The sequence below is a fragment of the Lytechinus variegatus genome, chromosome 10 (assembly GCF_018143015.1).
Source record: "Lytechinus variegatus isolate NC3 chromosome 10, Lvar_3.0, whole genome shotgun sequence".
NCBI classification, from domain to species: Eukaryota; Metazoa; Echinodermata; class Echinoidea; order Temnopleuroida; family Toxopneustidae; genus Lytechinus; species Lytechinus variegatus.
This window is the reverse complement of record NC_054749.1, coordinates 5,872,471-5,884,593: the sequence shown is the minus strand read 5'-3', so window position 1 is coordinate 5,884,593 and position 12,123 is coordinate 5,872,471. Positions and strand designations below refer to the sequence as shown.

Sequence of the window (12,123 nt, the reverse complement as noted above, 5' to 3'; positions counted from 1 at the left end):
CTACTACTACTACTGCTACTGCTACTACTACTACTACTACTACTACTACTACTACTACTACTATTACTACTACAGTGTATTACTATTATTATTCCATATTTTGTAATTTGATTTCTCATTCTAAATGACTTCTCCGTTTTTTATGATTGTTTGCAGTTGGGAGCAAGACCCCACTTACTGTCATCGTATTGTAATGAACAAACACCCGTATAATAGCGGTAGAAGACTGCTGGATCTTATGGATATGTCCATCTTTGATTTCTTAATGGGTGAGTAAAATCAATTTTTTTACTTAAGTATGAAATAAACATTTACATTAATCCTTTGAGATTTTCAAGAACAATCTTGACAGGATTTGAAAAATATCTCAATAACTTCTGTAATAGTTATTGATTGCTATAGTACCGACCTCCGAATCTGCACTATTTGAGTTATTATACCATGGTATCTTTAACAATGTTAGGGCAGTTCGTAGACACGTTGTAAGATCGAATTATAGTCCATTTTGTAAGATCATACCAAGAAGGCCGTACGAAATAGCGTTTGCAGGCCGTTTGTAAGCAGCGTGGTCATGATCTTGTCCAAGATTTTTTTTTTTACATCATACGAAACTCTTATTAAGGCGGTCCTACAAACGTAAGAACATCGGAAGAACCATGCAAGAAGAAAGTTCTTTAAGTTCTTAAGTTCATCTAGCGTTCATGAGAACGCCTTACAAACTAAAAATCGTACAGCGATCTTACGAATGACGCTTGGCGTTTGTAAGGTGTTCGTAGGGGTATGGACTCGTTAGGCATAGGTACACAATTTTGCGCTACTGTTCAGTGAAATCGACAAACGAATGAGTTGAGATCTCCTCGAGTTGCACGTACGACCATCTTCCAAGGACAGAAATCGTTAAGACGGCCGCATGACAGAAAGAATAATCAAAGCTTTCTTACGAAAACGTACTAATTATAGGGTCATTTCTTTTCTCAATATGGCCTTACGTTGTTCATAATGCTGTAAGAATATATGCCCCATGTCCGAATCTTTACGAAATCAAGAATTGGTACGAACAATGATATTCGTATGTAGCTCACTGGTTGTTCGAACTTTTGTGACGGTTTCTTAAAGTGGGTCGTGTCGTTTATCTTGGCCCCCATCTCTGACGAAGGAAGCATTCAAGACACATTCATCGTCTGGTTTAGATATAACTTGCATGTTCAACTTCATCGCCGTCCTTGTGGATTATACAAATTTGTGTTATAAAGTTATATGTAAATAGAGATGCAATCTGCAATCAGGCTCCAGCAATAACTCGATCATTTGGCTTTAAAACAGTACGACAGATAGAGGGAAACAGGTCGAGATGAAGACATTATTCCATAACCTACCAATTACGAACTCAAGAATCGGCAAGGAGGTGAACTCCAGTTTCTTTCTGGGTCACTCTTGAAAGGTCAGAGGTCACGATGTAGTTGAAAGCCGACATGAATCCAGTATGTCAATATTTGGGCTGTATACAGATAATGTTTGTATTCATAGCGCGCTGCTCCCGGGGAATGTTCCACGAAACATTATATAGTCAGCGTCATCCCCACGGCAAGATTGATCTGAGCCAATCAGATGCAAGGATTTCTGTAGCTTATAACAACAAATCACTGACTATATGTTTCATGGAATGCTCCCAGACATCATTGTAGTTGGTTGTCAGTATGCTCCAAAACTGTTTAAAACTAGGATGATGGAGAGGGGAGTCTGCTATCGATATACCAGGATCTGTCTTATATTTCGCTCTTTTTTGGTCATGATTTCATGACTCAACATAGAGAATGATCGCGCGGGGGGGGGGGGGTAGACAGATAAAAGAATATTCAACGTGTGGAATAGTTTTTCTATTGAACTTCCGCTCAGTGACATTATGGTAATAATAATTGGTTTGTGGTTCGTTTTTGTACTTTAGGAATTTAGGATTTTGTTTTCTTCTTCTTTTTATGCCAGCTTTGATTGTATAGGATGTCATCACCTTGAGCATGATGTTAGATGAAACGTTAAGGGCAAAGTCCTTTAAAGAACTATTATGATACAGTTATGAGTTTTTGAAGTTATGACATTGTGACGCCACATGCGAGACTCCCACAGATACATATGATTAACATAAACTGATATTTTAAAGTGGTTCGTGCTGTTAATGTGATCGGAGAAGCGTGTATGCAATAATGTTTCCTTTTATATTTGTTTCATACACTCACAGGTAAGAATGATTTTCTTTCTTTCCCTTTTTATTGATAAAAGAAAAATAGGACTCTACTTTAATATCACATGGCACTGTCGCATGTGACGTCAAGGCATAACTGTAGACATTCATTACTCTGATTCTTTGTTGGATTTTTTTGGACATGAATATTTGTTTCTTACAATTTTCTGCTTTTATTAAAGCCAAGTTGAAATCCGGTTGAGCTAGAAATAAAAAAAAACTCGCTTTATTCACTACTGGGTCCATAAACCTACGAAGGAGATTACGAAACTTGGGCGACTTCCCAAATAAATGGACCAAATCGACCCCCACGAGGTATCGTCTGTTTTCAAATAAAATAAATAATGGAATTATATTGGCATGCCGTCAATTATCGGAATGTTTCGCTTATCTCGGAGAAAGATAAGGAAGGATCTGTCCAGAAAAATTCAATACAAGTCATGTGAACAAAGTTTGAGCCAAATTCCCTTTTATTCAAATGCTGGATTGTAGCGAAGAGAATACATCTCTTCTCCCTGATCCATTCATTAAAGGTCAAGTTCACCTCAGAAAAATGTTGATTTGAATCATTAGAGAAAAATCAGCCAAGCACAATGCTGAAAATTTCATCAAAATCGGATGTAAAATAAGAAAGTTATGACATTTCAAAGTTTCGCTTATTTTTTAACAAAATAGTTATATGAACGAGCCAGTTACATCCAAATGAGAGAGTCGATGATGTCACTCACTCACTATTTCTTTTGTTTTTTATTGTTTGAATTATACAATATTTCCATTTTTACGAATTTGATGATTAGGACCTCCTTGCCTGAAGCACAAAATATTAAAATAATAGAATTCCACGTTTTTTAGGGAGGAATTAAATTTCATTTCACATGACAATGACGAGAAAATAAAAATATTTCATATTTCATATAATAAAATACAAAAGAAATAGTGAGTGAGTGATGTCATCAGTTCCCTCATTTGCATACCGACCGAGATGTGCATATAACTGTTTTGTGAAATGAAGCGAAACTTTAAAATGTCATGACTTTCTTATTTTACATCCGATTTTGATAAAATTTTCAGTGTTATGCTTGTTGAGTTTTTCTCTTTTTATTCAAATCAAGTTTTTGTTGGGGTGGACTTGTCCTTTAAAAACGGCATAATTAGACGAGGAAATGCAATATGTCATGACAATGTGGGTATTGTGTGGAGAAAGAATACCTTCGTTGAAAGTCACCTTGATGTTCTGTATTTGTTACCGTCTGCGGCTTTCTCGAATGCAACACGATTTTAGATGGCGGTAATTACTTTTTTCATGGGAGTTTATTCCCGTAAGGAACATCTTTACGACTTTTCACTAATCTGTATTTGGCGATAATATATAGGAGTAAACGAATAATAGATGAAGGGCTTAACAGTGGGGTAACGTGCCAACAAGAAAATGAAGGGGCCAATGGTGGCATGTGGGGCAACATTGCTAAGCTGCTAAGCGAGCGAAGCGAGGAAGTAAAATATTTGACCCTTTTAAAAGAAAAAAAATCAAATGTGGTAGATTTTGACATATTCAGAAAATGTTATCATGCTTTTCTTATCGCATTTCATTTTCTCTCTGTTTTTTCTTGGTTTTGATTTCATAGGGGGTTCATGCCCCCCGAGTCCCCCCCCCCTTCCTCCATGGATGAATGAATAATTTCCACGACTAAGAATGAAAACAAAAAGGAGAAGAAAATGACAGAAATAGGGGTGAAATGAATGTACAATATTTAGGACTGAAAATGATGTCAAAATTTGTCACAATTTAGATTAGAATTCAAACAATTCAAATTAGGCGTTCGATCGCGACTTTTCTTTTATAGAAATTTCGCTCCACCTGTCATTTTCTGTCCCTACAAACGCCACAATATGGATATACTTATATGGAGGGGGTGGGTTGAACCCTGTAACCCCTCCCACTTCCCACTTCCAAATCCATAATTTATTGTTCGAAATAGACATGAAATGAAATACTCCGAAAATTTGCTTTGCCCAATTGATCGTGGGCCGGCCGGCCCGGCAGCCACCGTGCAGCGCCAGATAGACGAGGCTCTATCCCTTTAATTGTTGAACGCCAAACAGGGTAGCAGCAACTCCCATCTTTTAACGTCTTTTGGTCTAACGCGGCCGGGTTTGAACCCCCGACCTCCCGGTTGTGAGACGGACGCTCTACCAGCTGAGCCAACACACTTACGCTACTGCAGCCTCTTTTATTAGTGTACTACGACTTCAATTGTAATGTTTGGCAGGAAGCAATTGTTGCTTTAGAACTTATATGTTATGTTCATTGAGAGACATGGAAATAGATATTATGTGAACGTGAATGCACGAGTTCAGGCCTCGGTCATATATAATTCAATATATACCGACCGTATATTGTCACAGGTGTAATATCAATCTAAAAGGGCATATATAATTTCGATGGAATGTGATTAAGGAAGAAATGTAGAAGGGTGTATAGGCAGATCCAGGGGGGGGCCCGAGGGGCCCGGGCCCCCCCTATTGGCGGAGCAAAAAAAAGAAAAAAAAGGGAAAAAGAAAGGAAAAAAGAAAAGGAAGGGAAAAGAGAGGAGAAAAGAAGAAAGGCAAACATAAGAGGAGGAACATGATTGAATAAAAAACATGAGGGGAAGACTTTGAAAATAATTTTTTGAAAAATCTATTTGTTAGGATATAAAATTTTCGCTCGCGCTTCGCGCTCTTATTGTCTTTTAGGGGATTTGCATATCTTGCTCAATATGGAGCTTCAAATATCAAACTTTGAAGTCAATATACAAAACATATTTCAGCTGGGAAATTGAACTTTCATTATTTTGTTTGATTTACAAATTGATTTTAAAAAAGTGTTCTGTAAATATGTCTGTGTTGTGGTCTGAATATTATCATTTTCTGCTTGCGCTGCGCGCTCGCAAAATTTGATTTGTCAGGTACCTATTATTTTCCTGTATTCCATGAAGTTCTCAAAAAGTTCCCTATTCAGGTCAGATTGTCCAAATGTATCAGCTAGCGCTACACGCTAGCATTTTGGTTAGTGAGTTATGCATATCCCAATATTAATTCTAAATCAAACTACTTTGATGACAGTTTATCAAAAATTTCGGCTCGCTATTTCCGCTCGCATTGATAGATATCATGCATTTTATGCATAATTACAAAAGTGCTTTAAATGTCCAGTTTTCAGGCCATAATATTAACAGATTTCGCGCTCTCATGCTTAGGATGAGAAATAGGAAGATAGTCATCATTTTCTTATGATGACATAATGCCCTTATAGAATGTCCCGGTCCTATGTAAAAACTCAAAGTAATAATAATAAAATACATTAGCTCTTTTTTAACTGTCATCCATCACGATTCACAATTTTCCCACAAAGTGTTTGCAATACAGAGCTTAAATTAACCCTTTGTTAGATCGGAATATCATATATTTTTAGCTCGCGCTTTGCGCTCGCTTTATTGATTTTCATAAGAAAGGTACTTAGAATACCCAAATTCTAGGTCGAAATCTAAAACACACGTTAATTCAGATACGCAGATTGTTCTCTATTTAAATCATTATCCAGTTTCAGATCACAATATCAAAAAGTGTCTGCTCGCGGATAAATAACTTATCCTTTTCATGATTTACAAAACATGAATAGAGTGTCCAGAATTTTTCCGCTCGCACTTCGCATCAATAAAGTTTAGTTTATATACTTAGAGTCCTTCTAAGATTACAAAAAGTGCTTAGCATTTCCATTATTCAGGTAAAAAAGGTCAAAAATTTTCAGCTCGTGCTTCGCGCTCGCAATATTTGAATGTTGAAATCTGTAACGTCTTCATGGCTAAATGCAAGCAGTCCATAACAGGTACAATTTCGAGCAGTTCAAAACGTATACAAAATTTTCTGCTCTCGCTCTTACTCATCCTTTTCATGATTTACAAAACTAATTGAATAGAGTGTCTTGTTCAGTAGGTCTAAATCTCGAAATTTTTTGCTCACGCTTCGTGCTCGCATGTTTAATTATATACCTAAATATTCTGTTAAACAAAACGTGCTAAGAATTTCCATTCCTTAGGTAAAAATTTCAAAAAATTTCGGCTCGCGCTTCGCGCTCGCATTATTTGATTTTTAAAAATGTGTAACGTCTTCATGGCTAATTGCAAGCAAGTATTTAACAGTACCTTTTCCATCACTTCATTTCTGCTCACTCTTTACGTTCGTAGTAATTATTAACTTGCATACACATCTTTTTTTACAGGAAGACAAACATTTCCCAGAATGTTCAAAATTTTAGGAGAAGTACATAAGATTTCCAAAAAAATTAGCTCGCGCTTCGCGCTCGCATTATATAAATAAGGGTTATGGTATTATACTTTTATGTTTCATAAGAATAAACCTAAAAAGTGACCATTAGGACTACCCCTTCAAAGAAACAAAAAATCCCGGCAAAAATCATATTCGAGCGGTCGATCGGGGAAAATATGGCTGAAAAAAATTCCGGGCCCCCCCTATTGGCTAAGGCTGGATCCGCCCCTGCGGTGTATGAGAGAGGGGATGGTAGATTGAGTGTGATTGACATCAATAAAACTCATATCATACCTACATTTTATTTTCAATCCCAACTGAGGATTTTGAAAAAAATCGTTATTCTGCCCCTATCTTCTGCTAGTTTCATTCTAATTCATATCTTTTGCCAATTGGTTTCATTTGGCCGGAAGTTTCATATTCCTATTAGCCGAAGTCCGTCTGTACCTAAATAACCTCAATAGCAGCAGAATGAGAAAAATTATTTCTCACACATTTGATTCGTTTCTTAAAAATATGAGAGCTCTTTGGGAGAAATAATTCCTTTCTCTTGAGCTTTAGGAAAATATATATGTTCAATACTCATTACAACACACCTTTGTCTTGTTTTGGCATTATTTCAAAAGAAAAGTCATTGCCAGTGATCGCCTCGAAGAAAGGGGAATTCCCATTTCGTCAAAATTAAAGCAAATACGAATACCAGCAGCCTCGGGCCGCATCACCTTAAAGGTAAATGGTAGTTTTGGTAACGATATCAAAATGAGTTCGTACAGAATCCAATGAAATGAAGACCAAAGTGTCTGTTTGTATATAAAAATAAAACGCATGTGCCAAAGGATTCTGGAAGAAATTGTGTAATTGCTGAGAAATCAGCAAATAAGCACAGGATTCGGGTAGAGCGTCGGGCCCGACGCTCTAAGCAATAATTCCCACGTGCGCTTATCTGTGTTGGGGATCTTCGGTGTGAACATTTTTAAGCGTAGATTTCAAGATTTCACAACTTTCAGTTAATGTAACTGTACCAGATCTAGATCCTCAATGATATACTGACAATTAAGCCTTGCTTTACAGACTTTCTCATGAAATCAGTGTTTACTGCAACTACTGGAATTTCTCTTTAAAGGTCAAGTCCACCTCAGAAAAATGTTTATTTGAATCAATAGAGAAAAATCAGACAAGCATACACTGTTAGAAAAAATAAAAGAAGTTCCTGCAGCAGAGTCTCGAGAACACCTGTAATCTTACCGAATTGCGTTATAATCATTCTGTAAATTCATAAAACAAGAATTTTTCTGCAATTTAACAGAACAGGTCTGTTTGAAAAGGGGAAAAGGGTGTTTTATTCAAGGAAATTTGTAAGATTCCATACATCAAATACCAATTTCCTGTAAGATTACGCAATTCGGTAAGATTACAGGTGTTCTCGAGACTCTGCTGCAGGAACTTCTTTTATTTTTTCTAACAGTGTAATGCTGAAGATTTCATCAAAATCGGATGTAAAATAGGAAAATTATGACATTTCAAAGTTTCGCTTATTTTGAACAAAATAGTTATATGAACGAGCCAGTTACATCCAAATGAGAGAGTTGATGATGTCACTCACTCACTATTTCTTTTGTTTTTTATTGTTTGAATTATACAATATTTCAGTTTTTACAAATTTGACGATTAGGACCTCCTTGCCTGAAGCACAAAATGTTAAAATAATGGAACTCCATGTGTTCAGGGAGGAATGAAACTTCATTTCACATGACAATGACGAGAAAATCAAAATATTTCATATTTCAAACAATAAAAACAAAAGAAATAGTGAGTGAATGACATCATCGACTCTCTCATTTGGATGTAGCTGGCTCATTAATATAACTGTTTTGTGAAATGAAGCGAAATTTTAAAAATGTCATAACTTTCTTATTTTACATCCAATTTTGATGAAATTTTCAGTGTTATCCTTGTTCATTTTTTCTCTTTTTATTCAAATCAAGTTTTTGTTGGGGTGGACTTGTCCTTTAAGTTCTCAATTCTGGCCAGATTTCTAACCCATTATGCAATATCCTTAGCAATGTATACATGTAGTCTTGTAATATAGGCCCGCTGAATGATAACACATTATTTGACACCTAGATAGATCCTTGTGATTTGATTGGTTGTTTGATATCGTTCATTTAGCCCATTTTGACGCAATGACGTCATCAACCGTGCAATTTTGGATCCATTCATCGTGCGATTTTGGATCCATATGATCCATACGATTATGTCCATTGCACTCGCGCACCGAGACTGCAGCTGCAGGCATCAGGGGAGCGTTTCATCAATATGTTCATCCGACAAGTTGTCAGATCTGACATCTTTCCTTGATTCTGATTGGCTGAGAAGCACTGTTCCTATGGTAACTGTCGGATAAACTGGTTCTTGTCGGATAAAATGTCCGACAAGTCCTTTTATGAAACGCCCCTGCAGTGCGCATGTTGTAATGACGTAACAGACTGAACTCGCACTGCATGAGCATGTTGTGCATCGAAATTCATAAATTTCATATGAAAAAAAATCAATTTCTAGCTGTCATATAAACCAAATAATGAATGTTTGTTCATTCGTGCAATGGACAGAATACTTCATTCGGTGAAAGATGAAATAATGATCCATTCAACTTGGCTACGCCTCGTTAAAATGGATCATTAAATCTTTCACCCATTTAAGTATTCTGTCCATTGCACTCATAAACATTCATTATTTGTATACTTATCTACTCTTTGGTCGTATTCCTTTTGAACCTGATAACCATTTTGTCTAATCACTCACTTCGTTTAATAGCCACTTGGTCTAACATGACTTAGTCCATGTTATTACATGAACCGTTTATGAACCAAATTTTCATTAGACAAAAGCGGTAAATAATAAGAAAACGAAGTGGAAATTAGACCGTCTGGGCATCAGACTAATGACAGGCGCACAAAATGAGAATAAGTCCAAGTGATAGTTGGACCAAACGATAATTAAGCCAGTGTATGGTTGGATTATGTTCTCGCCATTATTGTTTAATGCATTATTAGCGAGTTTTCGCTGGGGACGGATTCTTCTATCTATTGAAAATGCCCGTCGAATTACAATGAACAGCAGCTGAGAGGTCTTTGTCGAAAACTGGTGAAGTGGGACAGCGGATCGTCGTAAGAGTCGTAGCTGACGAAAAATTGCAGATGTCTGGAGTCCAAGAGGACACCGCTCTTCTTGATTCACTGATTTGAAATCGACAACGGCTGCATTGTCATGAAGGTCTCTTGTCAGTAGATGTTCAACGTTTCGGAAAGCGTCGGTGAAGTGTTGTAGGAAGTCTGTTTGACTTGTGATACATGCCAGGTGGGTGTTTCATAAAGCTGTTCGTAAGTTAAAGGTATTGTTTAACTTTGTGAGCAGCCGATTTGAAAAATTCTCAAACCAAGATGAAACATGTGTACAAGTGCATGTATTAGAACTAATAAACCCTGACAACAACCATTATTGAGAATGAAAAGCTAAAACTACAAGGCAAACCCCGATTTTGTAAATAGGCGTCTTATAGACACCTAAATAGTACACATAAGTGTATGGGATGAAATTAAGATGGTGTTTCCGGTCACTTTATATTTCAATTTTTGAAGCACTAAATAATCATTTTCGAACGCAATTTTTCTGGGCTTCATTTTTGGAACATATCACAGACATAGGTGACAAGTGTGACCTTCTAGCTCAGATTTTTTAAAAGTCAAACCAATGTTAACCAATCACTTTAAGAGCGACGTTAAGAACGACTGGTGATCCTTTCTTATATACGTGCTAAACCATCGCCAATGGTGCATACCATATACCAAAAGAAATGATCACCAGTCGCTCTTATCTTATGAATAGCTTTATGAAACACCCACCGGGCAGTTGTTAATCTCGTATGTTATTGATAAATCATAAACATTTTTTTTAGACAAGAGTACACTGGTCGGAAGATGGTCCATTGTTCTACTCCAGAAAGGGTACAAAGAGTCCCTTCCAAGATTACCTCATGGTGATATATGTTCCATCCTGAATACATTAAAAAATAAATAACGCAACAGATCAAATGTTATTATAAATATCGAGGTTGCATTCTTTTATTCCTTAGGATGTTTCATCGTCATCTATGGCCCGAACTGCTTATCAAGAACTTCAATCCCCAAAACAGTTACTATTTACGTCCAATTTGGCCCGAACGATGACTGATATTAATTGCCGACCCGACCTGGTTCTAACTCAACTGCGATGATGACATAACATCACGTCTCCAACTGAAGCACTTGGTTTCTTTCATGTTGTGTTTACATTGATCAAACTCTATTACTGGAAGATCAAAATAACAAGTAACACTTTCACCTGGATCGAATTACCCGTAGTACTAAAAATACATGCATTTTTTTTTAATCCAAATGAAATAAGAACTCAGTCGGTTGTATTATTTTGTTGTTAACATGAGCAACAAGGGTGCGATGGCGTTTTTTGTCGGTCAGTATTATTGTGCACCCGACACGAGAAGGATGTTTGGAGACTTTGAAATCAAACTGCAAAATCCTGGACTTTTTTTTTTAGTCCGACCTCAATTGTGAATTTAGACGATTCTTTGAAAAATCGTTCTAGGCGACATTCGAACCTGCGTCAATGAACTCTGGACTAGAGGATTTGCTTACTGACTGAGCCACACCAATCGCGCTGATCGTTGAGTCGGAAATTACGCCGCACCCTGACGTGTCGCCATTTATTTTCATTAGGCGTAATCTGACTAGATAAACCCTATTGTTGTGTATCGTCATTCCCTTAGGCTCGTTCGTGAACATGTTATGGCTACGGGGTACTGCCCTCTCGCGTAGGGCACGCAAGTACTGACGGTGGGGAAAAATATCGCCTCTGGGGTGTATGGTGAATTTCGATTGGGAGCGGTGAGGGGTAAGACAGGGTGTGTTATGGGTGTGATGGAGTGGTGTGAGGGGTGTGGCATGGGTGTGGGTCCAGGTAAGACGTGGGCGTGGCAGGGAATTCTCGGCAACCAGCTAATAAAAGAAAACAAAAGAAATCTGGATGTTGTTATCGATAAAGCCGTTCGTGTAGGTTTAGCACGACTTAACGCACTACCGGTGAACTTTCCCTAGGTGCCAGTTCAGATTCTCGTCTTGAAAGAAATATTTGAAAGCAAAATTTGTCATGTGTAAAAAGCTTGTTAGAACCCCATGTCTGGATTATAGTAAATTGAAAACAGGACAAAATGTAGGGCGTGTTTCCGCATACTGAGCATGCAAAGAAGTTTATGAAACACCCACATATCCGTGGTGAGTTCATTCGCAACCATCTTTGACACGATTATCGTTTCCGCGAGCCTTTCATCCGAAATCATATGCCATATTCTGGTCGTTTATAAATAAAGTTGTGTTTATTTTGATTTTTTTCTTCTTCTTCGGTTTGTTATTCTATACTTCATAAAAAAAATTGGTAGTGAATTAATTCAAGAAATGACCTCGATGATTCATTACACCCGGGACTAGTAGAGTACGTGCTATCTCGTCAATGGATCGGGGATC

At 37.2% G+C, this 12,123-nt stretch overlaps 1 protein-coding gene across 1 annotated transcript in view; it reads left to right on the top strand.

Annotated features, from left to right (window-relative positions):
* LOC121423123 (extracellular serine/threonine protein kinase FAM20C-like) overlaps window positions 1-12,123 on the top strand; it is a 51,048-nt gene that overhangs the window by 23,575 nt on the left and 15,350 nt on the right. The window contains exon 6 of the mRNA XM_041618412.1: window positions 157-269. Coding sequence (XP_041474346.1) covers window positions 157-269 — 113 coding nt within the window. The remainder of the gene's footprint in view (window positions 1-156; window positions 270-12,123) is intronic.